A 22,307-nucleotide genomic window follows, 5' to 3' on the forward strand; every position below is an offset into this window, starting at 1 on the left:
TATATATATATATATATACTCTATAGAAATCTTAACAGAAAAGGTTTGAGAGAGTGTTCATTATTCCAAAAAGAGTTAATTTAGAGATTTTATTTAGGTAAATATAAATTAAAAATATATATAAATATACATGTTGGTATGAAATAATCTATGAGATATCTTTTAAACTCAACTTTCAAGAAAACCTTATTTACTTATTTTGTGCAAGAGAGAGAGGGGGGGAAAGGTAAAGACAGAATGACATAGGTATCCTTGATAGGGTCTCAATGCATCACAATATGCTTCCCAGTCTACCAAGATCATGATGACGTGGGCATACCTGGCATTTTTTAATCAACCTGGGATCTAAGCTTGGGCCTCTCATATGGTTCCAGTATCACACAGTGGTGCCCTACTACCTAAGCCAACTCAGTTGGGCCTTGACTATTTTGAAGTAAAATCGTAAGATGTAGGATTTATGGACTTTCTTAATTATGACCTGATTTCTTTAAAGACATATTAATTGTCAGATAAAATTCTGATAAAGATGTGAGCAATTAAATATAATTTAAAAGGATCTCATTCTCAACCTGTTCTATCCCAGCTCCTAGCATGGCCAACACATGTCCCTGAGGCTGTCACTGTGGTTACCATTGCTCCAGACTTCCATGGTGTCCACCATGGATATATAACCAACTTGAAGAAGTTCACTGCTTACTTCACATCAGTCCTGTGTTTCACAACTCCAGGTGATGGGCCTCCAAGTACTCCTCAGCTTGTATGGACCCATGAAGACAGTGAGTATTCCTTTCCATGTGTCTCATTAACAACCCATCAGCCAGTAAGTCACTTGTCAAAGAGGTATGCACCACTGTTTTCTCCAGCACTGGGCTAGGGCAGAGCCAGATCTTCAAGAAACGCCATATGTAAGAGTGTTTGTAATCTGCTTGCCCCAAGAAGATAAGTCATTGAGAGATACTGATAATGCATGGCAAAAAGTAGCCTACAGAATATGGGTGAAGCCTTAGCTGGAAGAAGAACTCTGGGTCCAATAGGCAGAGAGTTCAGTCCTAGATAGGTGGTCACTCCTGGTTCATACTGAGCTTGCTCTTTAGCCAGCTTTCCTTACCTCCTTCCTTAATCTCCCTTAATGTCTCCTATCCCATTCTGCTCCTGACCCCCTCAAGGAGCATTTCACCCAACCCTTCTAAGCTCCTTGGCTTTCCATTATCTCCCTATGGTTAACTCAGACTGACTACTTCTCTGCTCTCAGGCCAACTGATATGTCTGGAAGATGTTAGCTAATGAAGCTGTCCTGGCAAAATAATCACAGATATACACAAATATTTATGCACAAGGAGCCTTGGTACAGCTATTTGTAACTGGAAAAAATAAAAAAGAAAAGCATTCAAATGTTCTTAATGGGGAGGATTAGAAAAAACATGGAATGATTAATATAATAAATATTTTGTAATTATTAAAGGAACAAAACTTCTGTTATCAAAAATTTTAAGAAAAAAATGGTCATGATATAAGTTAGATGAAAAAACAAAAATAAGGACCGGCAGATGGCATAATGGTTATGTTGCTGGACTCGAAATGCAGTTGTTCAAGTCCCAGACTCGGCAGCTTAAACTCATGCCAGGCACATGTGTATGCATGCCTAAAATCTCAAGAGGAGAATGGAGGAGAAGGGATTACTGCATGGCCATCCCCTTGGGGGTGATTTCTCACTTTCTGTCTGTCTCTCTCTGTCTTTCTGGTGAGCACATAGACACTATGGCAAAATCTCTCTTAAAAAATTTTTAAAAAGAAAGAAAGAAAAAGCATACAAAATTGTATAAGACCTAGCCATAGTAGTGCATGATGATTGACACTGCTACTCAGCACGCTAAGGCCACTCAGGAGGCCCAGGTTTGATTCCTGGTCTACCCTTAATGTCAGATATAGTGGTCTACCTGTAATCCTAACTACTTTAGAGACTGAGGCATAGAATGAGACATAGTGAGACCCTCCCTGTCTTAATAAAAAGAAAATTGAACCAGCTGGTGGTTTAGTGGTTAAGGTGGCTGGATCCCACATGACCAACTGTGCTATTCGAGTCCTGGACATGGTGGCTTGGAAGACATGCCTGGCACATGTGTGTGCACAGCCAACATTCCAAGAAGAAAGTCGAGGAGGAGAGATTGAGGTGTGGTCATCCCCCTTTCTCATTCTCTCTCTCTCTCTCTGGTAAGTTCACATACCATGTAACAAGTTAAAAAAAAAGAAAACTATATGAGATCCAAATTTTATAAAAATACATTTGTACTATATTAGCTGAGAAAAGACCTTGGAGGAAAGATGTAATTTTGAAAGTTATTATCTCTATGTGTAGGAATGTGGCTTTTTTTTTTTTTTACAATTTTCTACATTTTATAATATTCTGTATATTCTCCCTTTATAGGAAGAGTTAAAATTAGGATATATTCTATTTTAGTCACTCAAGGCTGCCACTCTCTCCTCCAGCTGCCCTCTCTCTGTCTCAGCTAGACTCTGGGGGTGACTTAGCTTCTGTCCTTACCTCTGCTCCAGTGTAGGTCTCCATCTGTCACTCTACTTTGTGCTGTACCCTTTGGTGCTCAGGTTTACTATGCTCCCAGCAAATGACATCTGCAGAGGTCAAGACCATCTGAGATGAAATTCTTTACCTTTTCTTTCCTATCTCACCGTTTTTCTGTTCTCACTCTCCATTTTTATTAGTTCCCATTTGTGTATATATTTAGTTCTAGATAATTTATCAAAGGTAGGTTTGTGTGTCTACCAACACAATCAAGAGCCTGAATGGTTCAAACATCACAATGATCCTTGGAGTTCTCTTTTACGTCCACTCCCACCTTCCTCCCTTATTCCTTTCTAATCTGTGTGCCTTGTATTCTTTTTCTTACCTTATGTGTTTGCAGTGTCTGGAATTTCTTATACTATGTTGAATAAGAGCAGTGACAGCAGATATTTTTGCCTGTTCTCCATCCTAGAGGGAAAACGTTAGACTTTCTCTGTCAATCATGATGATTTTTGTAGATGTTCTAGAATAAGTTGAGGTCATTCCTGCCTAGAATAAGTTGAGGTCATGCCTGCTATTACTAACTTGCTGAGAGTTTTTGTCATAAATAGATGTCAGATTATTTTTCATATGCTTTTTACCACATCAGTAGATATGATCATATTCTAAGCTTATTGATATATTACATTGATGATTTTTCAAATGTTGAACCAACTTATGTACTTGACATAAATCCTGTTTAGTCACAGTGTATCATTATTTTAATATACTGTTGGATCCGCTTTGCTAACACTTCTGGAAGATTTTTGTATCCAAGTTCATGAGAGGTATTGTTCCACAATTTTCTTACGATTTGTCTGGTTTTGGTGTCAGGAAAATACTGATCGCAAAGTATGTTTGGAATTGTTCCTTCTTACTCTATTTCTAGAAGAAATTATATAAAATTAGTGTCAATTGCTCTTTAAATGTTTGGTAGAATTCTCTAGAGAAATCCTCTAGGCATGGACTTTTTTTTTAGACAAGAGAGGTTCAATGATAAATTCAATTTCTTTGATGGTTATAGTATTATATAGTTACTATATAGAACTTGATCCTGTGAGAGCTCAGATTTGTGAGAGTAAAACTATAGTTTATTTTTTTGGTCATTTTTGGTTTTTTAGTTTGCTATAGTATGTGTGTGCTCACCAGAGATAGAGAAGGTGAGAAATCATCGCCCAGAGAGGATAGCCATGCCTCAGTCCCTTCTCTTCTAGTTCTCCTCTTGGGATTTTGGGCACATGAGCCCAGGGTGATTTTCAAGCTGCCGGTCCAGAATTAGAATGGCACAGTTAGATATGTAGGATCCAGAGCCTTAACCACCACAACGCCTGCTGGCCAACATTATTGTCTTCTTCTTTTTTTTTTTTTCTTAGAGAGATTTTTGTTACAGGGCGCATGCACTTGCTGGAGAGACAGAGAGACAAAAAGTGAGATATCCTTCCTTACCCCCCCTGGGGGGTGATGGCCGCATGGTAATCTTTTTCCTCCATTCTACTCTCAGGATTTGGGGCATGCACACACTCATGCACTCATGTGCCTGGCATGAGTTTTAAGCAACCAGGTTAAATACTTTAACCGCAGTCCACTATGTGGAAGTCCAGCGATGTAGCCATTACACCACAACATCTACTGATTCCCCTTATTGTCTTTTTAATGGCTGCAGTGATATTCTCTATTTCATTTCTAACATTGGTGATCTGTGTCTTCTATCTTTTACACTTGTCACTATTACTAGAGGCTCATCAATTTTATTTTTTTTTAACAACCAGCTTCTTGTTTTACTGATTTTCTCTTTTGTTTACTGTTTTTCATTTCATTAACTTCTGTTATTTATTTTTCCCTTCCTTTTTGCTTCTTTTGGATTTATTCTGTCCTCCTTTTCCTAATGTCTTGAGATAGGCATTTAGATTATTGATTTGAGGCCTTTCCTCATTTGCAATGTCAGCATTTAGTGTTATAAATTCTTGCCTTAGCGCTGCTTTAGCTGCATCCCACATATTTTGAGATGTTGGACTTTCATTTTCATTCATTTCTGTGTGTTTTTATTTCAAGATTTTTCTCTTTGACCTATGAATTATTTAGAAGTGTGCTATTTAATTTCTTTCTTTTTTCTTTTTTCTTTTTTTGGAGAGGTTTTTGCTATAGGGTGCGTGCGCTCACTGAACAGAGAGAGAGAGACAGAGAGATAGAAAGCGAGAAATCAGCCCCCAGAGGGATGTGGAATATCACATTTAAAGGGTGGAGGTAAAGTTGAAGTCAGCTCTGGGAGTGAAGTTTTTAAAAGAAAAGCTGGGACTCTTGGGTGCTAGAGGAATAACCTCCATTTCTGTCTAGTTGATGTTGCTGTAGTGAGTTCACATCCAGCAAGACTTCTTTTCCAAAGCTACAGTGAAATAAGAACTACTAGTTGGGGGATGGGAGATAAGAAGAAGAAACAGAATATAAATTTTAAATCTAGACCACGCCGCAATCCCTTCTCCTCCATTCTCCTCTCGGGATCTTGGGCACACACACACACACATGCCCGGCATGAGTTCAAGCCACTGGGTTCAGGACTCGAACCACGGTCAACTACGTGGGAGTCCAGCGATATAGCCATTACGCTAACTGCTGGTCCCTTTAATTTCTGTGTTTACAAATTTGCCTGTTTTCTTTCTGCTACTGTTTTTAGTTTGATTCCATTATGATCAGAGGACATACTTTGTATAATTTCTGTTCTTTTAAACTTGTTGAAGTTTGTTCGATGGCCCAAGATATGATTTATCTTGGTGAATGTTCAATGAGTGCTTTACAAATATGTGTATTTTGCTATGGAATTTGCTTTCCAGTCATATATTTTGTGTGCCCCCCATCAGAGAAAACTGGAAGTGGTATCATCTCTTCAGAATAAACACCATTTTTAAAAATATGTAGTGAGCCTATTTATTCTATTTAGAAGGATAGAGCATCCTCTTACATGTGGAATATCACATTTAAAGGGTGGAGGTAAAGTTGAAGTCAGCTCTGGGAGTGAAGTTTTTAAAAGAAAAGCTGGGACTCTTGGGTGCTAGAGGAATAACCTCCATTTCTGTCTAGTTGATGTTGCTGTAGTGAGTTCCACATCCAGCAAGACTTCTTTTCCAAAGCTACAGTGAAATAAGAACTACTAGTTGGGGGATGGGAGATAAGAAGAAGAAACAGAATATAAATTTTAAATCTAGACCTTGCCAGCTGGTTCCAGCAGAGCTGGAGGACAGCATATTTGGGCAGGAATCCAGGAAGCAGAAACACTGAGAATATAAAAGGAGCAAAAAGCTTTCTTTGCTACTCCATCGATCGAGAAAAGAACAAGTTAGTTCAAAAATCCGTCAGAATGTCTTTTGGAAGCTAACAATTGAGGGAGGATGAAATGGTCTTGACAGCCATTCTATTTTACCGTCTTCTAGGCTAGAAAAGTGAGATTTGTCAGTGTTTTCTCTATAAAGTCTTTTGAAAGTTTCACCCAGATGAGTGTATTTTCTGAGGGTGTTACCATTTTTTAAAAATTACAAGTTGTGTTAGAAGGCTTTGTCCAGGTACCAATTGAGTACTAGGTATTTAAATTACCATAAAAAATCTGCTGTCCGGGCAAGCCAGGCTGGCAATAGCAGAACAAGGACTTTCAGGGATGAGGCTTCTCTGCAGAAGTCCTGCAAACCCTATTTTCTTGTAGGACAGCCAATATCCTTGACTTCATGTGCTCCATTTCCCAGATGAGCAAACTAAGACTTTGAGATTTTAATTGCACAGCTAACAAGGAGTGTGACTGTGCCTCAGACTCAGGTTTGATTCCAGCACTTAGGCATAAGACCGCTGCTCTACCCTCCTGTATTAACAGGAGGGTTATAGTGAAAAGGAACTTCTAAGAAAGGAACCCATTTTTCTGAGACTTTGTCCATCCACTGCCCTGGCCCTCTGGAATCCTTCTGAAGGATGAGTGAGGGTTTAGAGCCTGAAGTTCTGGATCAGGTCAGCAGGCATTGCACTGTGGCCAGGTATGGCCTGACCCTGCATGGGAGCCAAAGCTCTCCTGCTCTGGCTTTTACAGGGCCTCTTATGTCTCCCATACAAGCAAGCCACAAAGCTGTGAGTGCCTCTCAAGGGATGCTTGGTACAAGCGATTGCTTTTCAGGATCCAGCCAGCCTGATTGTTCTAATTAGATAAGATCAAGGAGAAAGACAAAATGAGTTGTATATAAATCTCCTGCTGGCAGTTACTTTAGTTCTCCATGTGGCTGGGATGAAGCTGGGTACAATAATTTATGTGATGATAGCTAGGGTGCCTTTAACACCTTGTGTTTTCTTGTCCTTTCTGCAACTTTACTGATGTTTCCTGTAAGTTTCTGCTGGCCCTGGCTGACCACTTCCCTTCCATAGTTAGAACCTTCTATATAAATATGATCAAAAGATAATTGTACTATTGTGTTAACAGATTACTTTATTTTTAATTGGTAGAGCCAGGAGCTGTGGGACATCTGAGTTTCACAGAGATTCTGGACACATCTCTCAAGGTCAGCTGGCAGGAACCCCTAGAGAAAAATGGCATTATTACAGGTAAGTATCCCTGTCTTCTGAAAAAGAAAAAAAATAAGTTTGTTCTAATAAAAAGAGGTAGATAGAGCTTCAAATAAAACTGCTGACAGAGTAGACCTATGCCTGCGGCCTTCTTGAAGATAACCGAAATGTCCTCCTAACCATGTGTCGACTCACAGCACCCGGAACTGAGAGCCAGCTTGGTGTGGGGCCTTTTCACTGCATGGACTCTAGCCTCAAAGTCTGGAGATTTATTCCCCTTGTGATATCTCAACAGGTCTTAGAAGTCTCTTTGGTCAATGATAATCATCATTTTATGTTTATTTGGTTCATATACATTTTATATTTGTTCAATCTCACTTAATTCTTATTAGCAACATAGTAATCTAAACACTAATATTTTACATATTAGGAAACTGAGGCTCAGAGTGGGTAAATGACCTGTCCCTTATTCAGTAAATAAGCACTGAACACCTACTGTGCACGGGCACTTTTCTAGCACTTCTCTAATAGAGTGGTAATCATGATGCATGGTATGTCTTAGCTTTCATCCCAAAGCAGGGAGCAGCCAGGCCAGTATGAAATCTGGGTCTCTAACCCCTTGCTGCACCCTCCCCCCACAGTGCTTTCTGGTGAGGATACCTGTGGATAAGGAGAGGCAAGTGGAGCCAGAAACACCATCCTCTGAGGAAGTTCTGAGTTGTGCACAGGGAGCAGGTAGCCGTTGAGCACTGACTTCTTTATGATAAACTCTCCTCTTAAGATTTAGGGTGTCTCTGGAGAAACAGCCCACCTTTTGCAGTTACAGTGTTTTTTTTTATTTATTTTTATTTTTTTAGAGATTTCTGAAAAATCTTTCAGATTAAAGTTTAGTTTAAGTCTTAATTAGGAAAAAAAAAATCTTGGATTGATAAAACTACCATAGGTTTTAGCCTAGGAGAGAGGCCGCCTGTTGCACTATTTTTGTCACTATGGGAGCCTCAACTTACCTCTCAGACCGTCATTTCAACTGTGGGCATCACACTATCCCTCTTGGGATTGTCAGGAGGATTGATGTATCAAGTGGCTGGCTCATTGTCTGACTCAGAACAGCTCAGCCCTGTGGCTGGGATGAAGCTGGGTAAAATAATTTATGTGATGATAGCTAGGGTGCCTTTAAAACCTTTTCTTGTCCTTTCTGCCACTTTACTGATAGTGAGCATCCTTTCAGAAAACATTACTTGAAATTTTAAGCAAGCCACTTAATATTACTGCTTGGTCACCCATGTGCTAGACCTGAATATGTTGAAACTCTTGAGGGATATTACTTGTGACATTCCAGGTCCCTCAGGGTCTCTCACCTAGATATTTAACAATGGAATCCTGAGGTTTCAGGCAGTCCAAATAAGTTATTTTTCATCACACTCATGAGGCAGCTTAGAGCTTGAGCTCTACTGTCACAGAGGTGGTGGTTACATTCTCGCACCGCCCACAGAGGCTGTGTGATTCCTTGAGAGCCTGACAGTTCTGTGACACAAACTCATACTGGCCAGGAATATTCAAGATGCAGGGAATGTGTGGCATGGAGATCAAGAACAGGGGTCTCTGCCCTTGTTGCCTGGCTGCAGTGCAGAGAGGCCCCTTCCTTTCACCACCAGTGTCTTGGACAGAAGCATCAACAATGCCCCTGGGTACCTTTCATGTGCAGGCATTGCAGGTTCTTGTCTCGTTTTCTCAACAACGATATCAGGTAGGTCTTATAACTCTATCTTGGCTATGGTGAGACTGATACATAGGACAGTAATGTCCCACAGTGCCACAGCCCACAGGTAGCCAAGCCTACACAGGGATCTTCTCTGCATCATCAGTGTGCTGAGGGTGGGGCTTGAACCATGCTCCTAACGCCACTCAGCCGGATCCCTTGTCTTTTCCCATCTACAGTCCTCTTAGTGTCTTAGTAAGTTTCTCCAAGGAGCCCTAGAGCGCAGAAGTACCTGACAGTTTTGTTTATTAAATAGTTAGGTCCAAACAACTTAAATATTTATATACTAACAACTTGGTCATTTAAAAAATAGTACAGATTAATTGAAAGAAAAGAACTCTGCACTTACTTTTTCAATAACTTGTTAGTTCCTAATGGAGTTTGTATGCCCATTGGACACTGCCTAATTTCTCAAACCCTGGAATCAGATTGGACCCTGTCACCTTCATTTCCTAGTCCATATTGGTTTTCACGTGATATTTGTTTTCTTATCACAGCGACCCCCATAAACTCTGCTCTGCAAAGATAAAATGGATCCAAAGGCATGTGGTTCATGGCATGGGACAGGTGGTTCTTGTGTTTCCCTGCGGTGCTCCTGAGAGGTCACCGTAGTGTCACAGGCATTCCAGGGTACAGCTTGAAAACTGTTACTACATAGAATTTCTGTGTTCTCTCTAGTTACACAGCAAACCGGGCACCAACTTCAGCACTATTGGTAACATATTCTGTAGTAGTCCATCTCAGACAGATCTCCTTATAGACTGGTGTACTCAGATCATGGCACACAAGGGAATCTTTAAGCTGATGCCACCTCTAACCCCAAATTTAAATAAAGTAAACTTAGGAATCTTGCTCTGCTTTCAAGAAGCTTCTGTTTTGAAGTACCCACTTTAAACAATGTAATAGCTCCAGGAATGGGAAAAAGTCACTGTTGAAATTGGATATTATACCCAAGATCTATTGTATGCGCTGAAGTCTTTCATGTAATTCAGTAACTGCCAAATATGGAAAGTAAATATACATGTATTGCTTGGAAGAATAAGGATGCTTGGAGTGGAAGGAGTTAAACAAGGAAGGCAGAAAAGGGAGGTAACTGATAGCAAGAACCTAGTTTAGTTGCTTCAAACCAAAAGAAGGAAGAGAAACAAACAAACTTACACAGACTGTGGGGAGGGGGGTTTTAAAAAAAAAGCTTAGCGGGAGGCTACTATTTGAAAGAAAAAGTCTTTCCAGCTCAGACCCCTTGGGGACCAATTCCATGGACTGAATTAGAGTTGTACTTACCATTGATTTCAGAAGTGGGCTGCGTGGGTGAGAGAGGTAGATAATTCACATCTGCCCAGTTGGCTTTCAGAGCCACAATCTGTGTGTTTTAGAATCTGGCTAACACTCCTTGGTAGACAGTTTTGATACAAGAGATCTTCCCTTTTTACAGATACACACATTTAACCCCTGCCCTGTCCTTTCCGAACACACTGCACATGCCATTCTTGTTTTAAAGCATGAAGAAAAATCCATGGGCATAATCACTTGAGTTGAGCCAATATTTCACAGCTAAGCGGTGGTTACCAATACGACTTCCAATTTATGATCATCTGTTTTCACCAGCTAATAGAACTTAATTAACTCATTTTCATATTTTATTTAAACAGATACCTGCAGTTACAAGCCATAGTCTATTATTTATTGTGGAACTCAGCCCTTAAAACTCTGACTTTTCCCAGCTGAATTCAGCTGAACCTGTCCCTACGGAGGCCTGAGTATGGAGATGGCATGCTGCAGTTCGCAGCAAGGGTCCAGGTCAGGGCTTCAGAGAGACTCTCAGAGCACCCATGTTCTCTCTCTCTCTCGCTCTGTGTGTGTGTCTCATTGTGCTTTTTCCCCATTCTTGCCTACACTATGAAAGGTATTAGTGTCACCAGAAGCTGTGGTAAATGCCTACAGCTCTGTCTCTGAGAAACTCTAGAGAGGAGAAGGCTCATGCAGGAGGTGGACTTGGACAGTTATTGTTTCATTAGCTAGATATCACCCCATCACCTCCATGACACCTGCCCTCAGTGGAGCTCACCTAGCACTGAATGCTCTGCCCTGACTGTTGGGGCCTCCCAAATCCACACGAGTTTCCAGTAGAATATGCTCTCATCACCATGTGGTTCTATCTTATGCTGAAGGGACAGTATTTTATCAAGTTCAGCAAAAGAAAAACTATGTAGGCAAACATAACCTTCAAAAACCAGTTTTAGAAAATGTTGAAATGGCATTACATTTTGCAGACTTCCTGCTAATGGTGGCTGCTGCTTTTAGAGGTGCTGCTGGGAGCAGATGACAGCCCGAGTTCTATGGACCATACCACCTTGTGACAAAAGGCTTTATTAGCCTTGGTCTATAGTGAACAACCCTCCCCCCCAGTCTCTGTTTTAATTCAGGGCCTCAGAATGAGTGGGAAGTATTGAGTAGGCAGCGGCCATAGACCCACCAAGTAAATTGCCCATTGCACTTTCATTGTAAATTTCGGTATCTTCCACTCTCCTTCTGTAAACTCTGATTTATGAGGGCCAGGATGCAGACAGACAGTTTGTGATTGGATGTACTGCTCTCTTGTAGGGAATTTACTTCAGATCAACAGAAAATTATTTCTGAAGCTCCTCTGGTCGTTAGTCTCAGTTAGGCAGCCATTCGGAGCAGGTAGGACGCCAAGCTAGAGGCGCCCCCGGCTTCCAGCTTCTGGTTCCTCCTCCTCTCTCCTCTCACACACTGGAGCCAGATGAAACATTTGTGGCCAGACCTGCCAGTGCCCACCACACACAACCCAAAAATCTGTGTGCAAATTGGAGGGCAGCTTTCCTGCCACATGCCCGTTGCCCTGTCCATCTGTGTATTCGTGAGGTCCTGTGCTATCCTTTAGCATGAGTGCTGGGCCAGTGCTGCCTTTCTGGGGGTGTTTTTCATGTACCTTGCCTGAGCATATCCAGCTCTATGTTTGTCTGTTTAGTTTTTGTTTGTATTTGTAATGATTTGAGCAAACTGTACTGTCAATTTTGATACTAATAAATCCTAGCAATGCTGCATTTACTGAGAATACTGGGACTGCTGTGTTTCAGCTCTAGGTTTGTATGATGAACAAGATGCTGTGTTTTTGTAAATTTTTATGAAAAACAGCTTTTATACAAATACAATTTTCTGGCAGACAAGGTTGTATTATTAAACAAAGCCTCCTCTTCCCAGACCTTCAGAGAAGATCCTGAATATTGAATTATTTAGTAATCTATCAGGCATATACTACCAAGATCAGGAATGATTTTCAAGTTTCCTCAGACATATCAAGGACACGTGGTGGAGAAAGAAGGAGTCCTCCTTTGGGAGGCAGGACATCATAGCCTACAGGAGGAACCTGGACTCGGGAACAGGACTGCCCTGGTTCTAGCAAGTTCCTAAAGCTTTGTATGCCTTGGTTTCCTCCTTTGTAAAATGAGGATAACAAACAAGTTAATATATGCAAAGTGCTTAGGACACTGTCAGGAATATTGTGGATACTCTCTATGTATTTAATGTCATTAGAACTCATTGCCCAGAAAGTTTTTGCTTTTTTAATTGTATAACCATTTCCAAGTTTCTAAATTAGTCAAAGACAAAACTGATGGAGGGACTAGCAGTTAGCATAATGGCTATGTCGCTGAACTCCCATGTAGTCGACCGCGGTTCGAGTCCCGGACCCGGTGACTTAAAACTCAAGCTGGGCACATGTGCGTGTGTGCCCAAGATCCCAAGAGGAAAATGGAGGAGAAGGGATTGCAGCGTGACCATCCCCCCTGGGGGGTGATTTCTCGCTTTCTGTCTCTGTCTCTCTCTGTCTTTCTGGCGAGCACACACGCCCTATAGCAAAAACTTCTCAAAAAAAAAAAAAAAAACTGGTGGAGAGCATCATGATTTCAGTGCTAGTCCATTAAGAATGAGCAGGCTGAACATCAGGGTGGGCAGATCAGTAGGAAAGAAATTTGAAGATCAAGAATTAGAGGGAGGGTTGGGGAAAAGGCAGTGATTAGTGGTCAGCCTGAGTGCTCAGCAAGTGACAGGGAGCAGACTTGGGCCAAGAGAAGATTCTTAAGGAAGGCCACAGAGGGCCTGGGGCAGAGCCAGAAGTGCAGAGAGCAGCATCTACTAAGTGAGTCCACATGATTCGGGGCACTCTGTGCCTTCGAGGCACCCTATGACCGAGTGCCCGTCTGGTGCCTTTATCCCTTTGCTATCCCTCAACATCACAAGAGCCACCTCTGCCAGTGAGCAAAAGATGCTGGGCTGTTTGTACAATACAGGATCATGAGCAGGGAGCAGGTTCTGATGGTAAATTATTATTATTATTTTGAAATATTGAAGTCCCAAGACACTCACCTATAAATTCTTGTTTACCTGCAAGTGCAAGTTCCTAACTTTATTTATTACTTTCATCAGAGTGAGAAGAAAAGTTTAAGATGCATCCTAGTGCTTCTGTATTCCTGGGTATATTGACTGAAAAGAAAGGAAGAGCAAGCATTTTTAGTAGTTTTCCTTTGCCTTTGGGCCTGTGAGGTCTTTCCATCATGATCTTCCTCTTTAAAAGACACTTTTAAGCCTTCTCTAATCACATAAACTCCCCTCCAAGGGGCTTGATTCAGGAGCTAAGTTGGGTCTTTTTCCTCTAAGCCCCAAATCACAACAGAATCCAAGGTTGAATAAATTGTAATTATGAGGCCCTGCTGGACTGAACGAAGTATAGGGGAAAATCAGATTTTGCTAGGAAAACAGGAAATTCAAAAAGAGAAAAGGCAGGGCTAGAAGCGAAACTCATGCGCTCAGGTAAAAAGAAACTTTCCAGGCAAAGCACTTTGCAAAATGGAAGTGTTCTTTCAATCATTCCATAAAGGGAAAAGTAGAAGTGTTTCCACAAATTAGTTGCAACTCAAGAGCAAGCCACTGATATAAGGGGTATGTAATGAAAATATCAGCTTATAAAAATGAAAATATTGATGAAATGCATCTATAATTTGACAAGAGAAAGTTAAATAGGGCACAGCAGGTTGGCAATCATCTTTCATCTTTCTTTAATCCATGCCCCAGGGACTGAGGTTACCCTGTCTCCAGTAAGAGATGGAGCACAGTGGGAACAAGAGCAGTTAAAGGAGCCATGGCTCTGAATTTCATTTTAGTAGGGCATTAGATTCTCATGAGACTTCAGCAGATCTAGCTATTCCCTTGATCCAAATCTATGAAGATAACGTGGCATCCAGCTTTAGCCCTGGGTCGCTTTCAGCAACCCTAGATCATCTCTTGTATCATCACTTCCTAGGCTATCAGATTTCCTGGGAGGTGTATGGGAAGAACGACTCTCGTCTCACGCACACTCTCAACAGCACAACTCATGAGTATAAAATCAAAGGCCTGTCGTCTCTCACCACCTATACCATTGATGTGGCTGCCTTGACCGCCGTGGGGGCTGGGCTGGCGACGTCGTCCACCATCTCTTCTGGAGTCCCCCCAGGTCAGTAAAACAGTATGCAGTTTTCCTGCTGTTGCCTTTCCCTTAGAGATTTCTAACACGCGAAGTTGATCAACGTTTTTGTGCAGAAGCCAACAATTGCCTTGGAAAGGGGGTATCAGCTGCCTGCTAAGATGCTTGAGGGTAAGTGCTGTTGACCGGACTTCAGCCTTGTTTTTCAGTGCATTTGATCGTGGTTTAACATCTCTTCTGTCAGAGCATGGATTAGTGGAGTTGTGCTGATAGGGAAGGAGAGAGATTTGGATTCCAGAGTGTGAGCTTGATTACAGGAGCCATGAGACTCTCCTGCCTGCAGGGAACCAGTACACCAACCACCACACAGCAGTAAAATGCAAACTTTTTTTTTTCCAGAGTAAAATAGGAAAATAGGGAATATTCATACTAAAATAAATAATAGGACACATAAAACTTTATTCACTTAACAAAACAAAAATTTGAGTTTGCAATAATAAAAAGAAGCAGGAGAAGGTGGAAAGAAGAGGGAGAGAGTAGAATTTAAGTTGAGTATGAGGAGCAAATACTCACATTATGCAAGCTGCTATTGTTGAATTTGCTTTAGTGTAGTTATGCCTGTTTTCATGTCCTTTTGAAATTCAGATTATCTTCCTAAATGTTCGGCACACTCATTTCAGCTTTAGAAAATTGCTACTCAACTCATTCTCTCCAATTTTAAAGTTTACGTTTAAAATAAAGGTGTTTTTCAAGGGAATTCACAAATACCTGAGAATGTGAGAATTTATCATGGGACTATCAATACAGTCCTCTAATTAAAGCTGTAAGTCTCTTGCATTTAAAGCTGTCAGTTTGCCTTGTTTGGGTCTTTGAGAAAAGTGCTACTGCCTCATGCATAGGGCCTGAAAGATCCATTTGAAATCAGCTTTTATCCCCTATAGTATCCTCACATCCAGATCAATTTTCATAACTGAATTGGTTTCCTGGGGGGTGTGCGTAGGGAGGTAACGTGCATGACCTGAAGAGAATACAAAAAACATTTATGCAGTTAAAAAAATTCCCTTTGGGAATAATGTATATGTTCTCCATTCTTTTCCCTCTTCTCATGAGTCCTGCTCTAAATGCATAGTTTAACTGTCAACAGTTGGAGACAGAGAAGGAGTATTAAAGTCACAATGATGTGGCGCCTCTGCTCTGAACACTGTGACCTTATGTGGCACTCCCTAAAGGCAGTGTTGTAAGCTTTGAGCTACCTCCCCTATCAGCAGAGGGAGCCATAAGCAAGCCTTCTGTCCATGTATAACCAGTCACCATTGTCCTCCTTCTAGGACAGTGGTTCTTAGACTGCTCTGTGCATCAGAATCACAGGAGCTTGTCAGACAACAGGCTGCAGGGCCCCACCACAGGTGTCTGATATGCAGATCTGGGGTGAGACACAAAAATTTGCCTTTTAGAGTAAATTCCCAGGTGATACTGATGGCTACTGGTCAGAACTCCATTTTGAGAACAATTACTCTAAGGCAGTTCCATATTTTACAAATATGCATTTACAAAATAAAATAAAAAACAATAAAATGCATTATTTTTAAAGAAAGAAATCTTTGACTTAAAGAAAGATTCCATTTTTCCCACTTATTTTACACAAATTTTCAGTTCCCACAATGCATATTTAAAACTACTTAAAGCCAGTTCTCAAAGAACATGTTTAAAATATCACTACTGTTTTCAAAACTGTGCAGTGATAATGATGGCATATTATCTAATTTGTTAAAAATTTCACCAACTGATGGTAACATTGGAAGCACATATTGTAAGTTATCAGATTTTTCTTGTGATAGCTGGAATACTATTCATCGAGGTTGGGGAAATTTGTTAGCTGACCTCTGGAAAGCATCTACATCCAGCTGCACTATAATTCACAGCACACCTGGAACTATAGAGGGACAAACTAGAGGGAAAAATAAGACTGAGCTGTATTGACTAAATCACCCTGATAACCAAAGTGGTGGAGTTGCTGCAACTTCATTGCCAGGGCACATTACCTATATCCAAAGACTGTCCTAAGACAACTTCTGAGCATTCAAAGTATTGGTCAGAGCAAAATGATGATCACTTTTTCAGGGAGTTGTATTCTGTTTGCTATACCTGAAGTTCACGTCTATTAATGACTGAAAAATAATTTTAAAAATCAAGAGAGCCGAGAAATAGAAGAGTCACTTGTCCTTTGATGTAAACATTTACTCCTTGAAATTTGTTAAACTACATGTGAAAAGGACTCTTATGGTCCTAGAGACCCTGCCTATACCAATACTGAATTGATAACCAAAGTAGTTTTATTGTCTCTTTTGGAAGACCTAATTTTAAATACCCCAAGCAATGGCAAGTTAGGAAACCACTCAGAAACGGTGTGGTCTGAAAACTGCACTTGCATTGTATTTATCTTTCCTTCTTTTTATCCCAGTTTTTTCCTCTCTAGAGCATTTCACATTGTGCAATAATAAACTTCCAAGTGGGGAAAGGCTCCTGGAAGAGTAGCCTACTACAGGGTCTCTAGTCTATGAGTAGATTTAAGCCACAGGTATCCTCAGATGATGGGAGTCACATTCGGAACTCACCTTCCACCTTATTTAGTTCCCAGAGCAATTAAATATTAATACAGGTAGAGTGGAAAGAGTTCTGCACTTTCACCTGAAGTCATTTGTCTTAGAAACCAGACTCAGGAAGCCTAAGGCTTAAGACTTGAGCACTTCCCTGTGTTACACTGCCTAACAGCAATACAGGGGTTGTATACTCTTACACCCACACTTGCCTATGTTGCTCTCCAAGATATGGTAATCTTGAAAAGGAGCATGGATATTTAATTCTTTGTGTTGTTTCAGGAACCAGGGAAAATTACATTTTCCATTCCACAAGTGTCTATTAATTACCTATTATGTACCAAGACAGGTATAACATGGTTCTTACCTTGAGTTTATTATCATCTAGCAAGTCATATTAACAATGTGTCTCCTAATGCCACTTACAGATGACCCTCTGTAAGTAAAAAGTCCCGTTGGTGTTCCTGGGGACATTGTGATGCTTTCCACTTCCTTGGTTTTGAAAACAAATCCTTTTTGGTATAGAATCCACATGTTTGATTGCTTCCCTAAGTTGTGATAGAATTTAAATCTCTATCTTTCCTCTCTTATTCATCTCTAGATCTTCCAGGTGCCCCATCTAATCTGGTTATTTCCAACATCAGCCCTCGCTCAGCCACCCTTCAGTTTCGACCAGGCTATGATGGGAAGACATCCATCTCCAGATGGATTGTAGAGGGACAGGTATGTGCTCATAAAGCTAGGAGTTGGAGTTTCTGAAGATGACTATCAGAATCTGTGCCTGGGGAACAGTAGAGCCATGCCAATGTGAAAGGGTTACTCAGTAGTTTGAGCAGACTTACAGGTAGCTGAGCAGAGAAGAACCAGAAACTGGAGACAACTCAGATGCTGGAGTGAAGATGTGGAAAGACAAGGGAAACAAGTCTTGTTTCCAAGCTGTTTTTCCCAAGACTGGAGTCCTATTTGGTTATAAAAGAAGTGATAGTAGGGCTAACATTCTAGTTATGATTCAAAAACATTCCCAGATTGATAGCAAAGATGGTTGTTTTTAAAATTCTATATCACATTTAGCTACCAAATATACTGCTAGGATTGCTTGGTACAACTTGTCTATAATAGAATATGCATTCGTTCAGCAATGTTTTTAGAGCACGTTTTATCTCCAGGCACTATTCTAGAAACAAAAACTGGCAAAATACCTGCTGTAAAGGAGAAAAGTCTCTCTTGGGAGGAAGGACCTCTAGCTGCTGGGAAAGGATCTGGAATGTCATATTTGAGACCCTTGGAAGGGGTGTGCTGAAGTAAGGGAGTTCAGCACAGAATGGAAGGAAAAGAGTTTGGGGAGACCTCCATGGTATACTGCACAGGACCTAGGAGATCAGAACACAGAATATGATCCAAAGTGTAATAGCAAGCTGCTGGAGGGGTTGAGGGACTGTGCCAGGGTTACGCTTGTATAGGATCATGATGGCATTGATGATTACCACACAATCCGCCCATTTCGTGTTCTAATAAAAGTAGGTGAAAAAAAGATAAAGAGCCAGATTATGGGAAGCAGTAAAGTTTCAAAGTAGTTATTGTCTGTTATAAAATCCTAGTGATTTTCATGACTATACTTGTATTACAAGACAATTCACTCCTGGAAATTGGTCATAAATTACAGAACAAATCCTATATACATCTTCAAAAATTTCATCAAGCAAACATTTCTAGAAATCTGTGTAGGATCTTGGAAATGTGACTGATCCAGAAATGGGGCTGAATAAGTATTTACTGAGGAAAACATAATAGTATATCCCTACCTCCCATCAAACTAAGAAAATAAATCCCCACTGAATGAAAACCAAAATGACAAAAGCAAACTTTAAAACACTGACAAGAAAATATAGGAGAAGAATCATTAAAATCAATTCATGGTCTTGAGATCTTCTAGTAGAAGTGGCTGGGCAAGCACTTTAAGGACCAAAGAAGCATGTGATGTAGTCTTGGATGCCATTGTAGCCAAGCACTTTGAATGCTGAGGATGCAGTGCTGTCTGTGGTTCCAAATTTGATATTAGGCTAGGCTAGGCCACAGGAAGGTAGAAATGTCAGCATCAACATATTAGAGCTTTATTTTGTGCTTCCAGAGAGCTCCAGAAGTGGATTACGCTACTTCTGCCCATATTATCTTTACCAGAACTTGGTCGTATGGCTGCCATTTCACTGCAAACGAGTCTGGGAAATATCCTGTGCTTGTTTGCCCAAGAAGAAAGAATGCCGTGGTGTATAGCAGTTTCTCTGCCACAGCAGAGCTGCTTTATGACTTTGTTCTACAATCTATTTCTTTATATTTTTAATAGAAAAACATTTAAATATACCCAGAAGGAAAGAGAGTAATATAAGCCCCCACATACTTATCACTCAGATTCAACAAATCTCAAGAGGTTGTCACATTCATCGTCCCCCTTTTACTGAAACTGAAGTATTTCAAAGTGTATCTCAGTCTTTGTGTCGTTTCACTCCCATATACTTCACACTATATGCACCTGTACAGTATAAATAGGGATGAATTTCACAAGCATAATGTTGAATAATAGAAGCCAGATGCCTAATTCAAATATACACTGTGAGATTCCATTTGTATAAGGTCCCCAAACAGGGAAAAGTAATCTTTGATATTAAAATACAGGTTCTTCTTTGGGCCTGTGGTTATCACTGGAGGTGATGGTGCCTACAAGAGTCAACTGAGGACTTCTGGAATGGTAGGAATGCTTTTTTCTGGGTCTGGATCTGGGTTACGTACCTGTGATCATTGTACACATACCTGTGGCCCATGCACTTCCCTGTATGTATTACTTTGATGAGAATTTTACATTAAAATATATTTTCCACTTTATAATCATAATGCCATTGTCACTCCTGATAATATTAATGTCTTAATATCTAATCATCAGCCACATTCAAATTTCCCCAAATTTTCCTAAAATGTCTTTTTACTATAGTTTTGATGAAAAAAAAAAAAAACTCACTTAGAGGAACTATGCATGCATTTTTCAATCATGTCTCTTAAATCTAAAAAAAAAAAAACTTAACAGCTTTATTAAGGCATAAGTGACATACAATAAACTATATTTTTACAGTGGACAGTTTGGTAAAGTGTCACACACCTGTGAAACTATTGCCACAATTAAGATAATGAGCATGTCCATCAGCGTTAAAAGTGTGCCCGCACCCTTCAGTGTCCCCCCCTACCAACTCTCCCCATCCCTGGGAAACCACTCATTTCCTCCTGTCATTATTGACTAAATATCTTTTTAATTTAGAATATTCCTCTCACCCCCCCTTTTCTCCTGAATGCTATTGCCTTATTGACAAAACCCAGTCAGTTGTCACGTGCCAAACCCTGCTCTAGAGAAGTGCCTGTTTATTTCCTTGTGGGGTTACTTGACTTGTTCCTATACCCCCTGTGTCCTGTAGCCAGAGGTTCCTTACCAAGGATGAATAGATTCCATTTCCACTTTTTTGTTGTGAAAATGGAACAGTTATTCCTCTCCTCCTTCTTGTCCTCCTCTTATTTTCCCACTCTCTCTCTTTTTTTCTCTCTCTCTCTCATTTCCTATGTAGATCCATCCATTTAATATGACTGCAGATAAGTGAGATGAGGTCTTGTCCCACTCGTAGGGATGCTAAATTGAACAGCTGATTCTAACAACCTGATCTCTACATTGTCAATTCCCCTACTGGCTTTTTATCTAATGGTTTCATCTATCCATGATCATTGCCTAAATTAAATATTTCCTAGGATATTCAAAATGGCAATACTCTAATTCTAGCAATCTTTGCTCATTAAGTAGCTGGAACTCTGGAAAGAAGCACTTCTCATCCTTCAGACTATTTAGCTATACTCTAAGAAAGTAGAATAAATGTCTCTTTTCTTCTTTTAATTATAGATTTTCAGAGAAAATTGTCCCTTAGCTAGTTCCAATACAAAACAGATTCATCATTTCTTTTCTTTCTTTTCCCCTTACTCCTCTCTCTCTCTCCATTTCTTTCTTCCCTGTTCTTTCTTTTCTAAGTGTTATTATGAAAGCATAAATTTCTCTATATTTGGTATGTTTCAGTCACCTATAGTCATTACTCTTTTTTAATCTAATATTGATCCATATTTGATGTGGCCAGCCCTTCATGTTCTAGGCCTTTGGGGCCCATAGGACATAGGACACTAGTTTTTGTTGACTGCCCTTTTTCTGATAGAACAGGATATTACAGGTTCATCTTGTGTCTTCTTTCAGAAATTCATATGGAACCATTCTTACAAGGACCTTGGTTTCATTTACAATCAGATAGTATTTAAAGACCATATTGGGAACAGCAGGTGGTGTAATGGTTATGTCACTAGACTCCCACATGGCTGACCACGATCCAAGTCCCAACTAGGAGGCTTGAATCTCACGCCAGGCATGTGAGCTCGTGTGCCCAAGATCCTGAGAGGAGAACGGAGGAGAAAGAATTGTGGCATGGCCATCCCCCTGGGAAGAGGGGTGTGATTTCTTACTTTCTGTGTCTCTGGCAAGTGCACATGCCCTATAGCAAAAATCTCTCTAAAAAAGAAATAAAGATCATATCCTGGGCACTCAGGGTTGGTGGGGCTCATTGTAACCAGCCGATCATATCTTCTAGACCTTTCAGAGACAGGAAATACATATTGTTTTAAAATATCATGAGTTCATACCAGTGTTTTCAATTCAAATTTAAGACTACTAACTTTATATAGTAAATATATTTTATTTTGTACTAAAATTATGATTTTTTAGACCCCTTACATAATTAGGTATTTTCTTTATCGTTATAATTTCAATGGTGTTTCTAACAATAAGGCCACTAAATAAAACTGGAATATTTTTCCTTCAAATTTATCACATGGTGGATGTCTACATACTGCATTCTAAAGTCATGTAACACTTCTCTCTGTGTACCAGTGTAATACAGAATTAAGTTCATTCACTTCAGATTTTTTTATTTTGTTTTGGTTTGTTCTTTTACTTCAATTTTTAGTGATTTCTTCCTTTAGAAATAAGTTCAGGCTAGCAGGAGGCATGGAGGTGAAGGCTCTAAATCCTTCATTGCCAACTGTGCGGTAGTGTCCCGGACTCGGTGACTTGAGAGTTACACCAGTTTTATGTGCTTATGTGCCCAAAATCCCAAGAAGATTGGAGGCTAAGAGATTGTAGCATAACCATCCCCCTGGGGGGTAATTTCTCCCTCCCCCCCCCATGTCTCTCTAGTGAGTGCATGCACCCTTATAGCAAAACTATATATAACACATATATATAGTTTTATATATAGATAGATAGATATAGACATAACTTTTTAAAAGATTGCTGTAACATTT

The 22,307-nt window shown here is 40.2% G+C and overlaps 1 protein-coding gene across 1 annotated transcript in view; it reads left to right on the forward strand.

Moving 5' to 3' along the window:
* Positions 1-22,307, forward strand: part of SDK1 (sidekick cell adhesion molecule 1) — a 731,734-nt gene that overhangs the window by 538,232 nt on the left and 171,195 nt on the right. The window contains exons 20-23 of the mRNA XM_006143594.1: positions 584-776; positions 7,034-7,132; positions 14,176-14,367; positions 17,536-17,657. Coding sequence (XP_006143656.1) covers positions 584-776; positions 7,034-7,132; positions 14,176-14,367; positions 17,536-17,657 — 606 coding nt within the window. The remainder of the gene's footprint in view (positions 1-583; positions 777-7,033; positions 7,133-14,175; positions 14,368-17,535; positions 17,658-22,307) is intronic.

The sequence above is a fragment of the Tupaia chinensis genome, unplaced genomic scaffold (genome assembly GCF_000334495.1).
Source record: "Tupaia chinensis unplaced genomic scaffold, TupChi_1.0 Scaffold000101_1, whole genome shotgun sequence".
NCBI classification, from domain to species: Eukaryota; Metazoa; Chordata; class Mammalia; order Scandentia; family Tupaiidae; genus Tupaia; species Tupaia belangeri.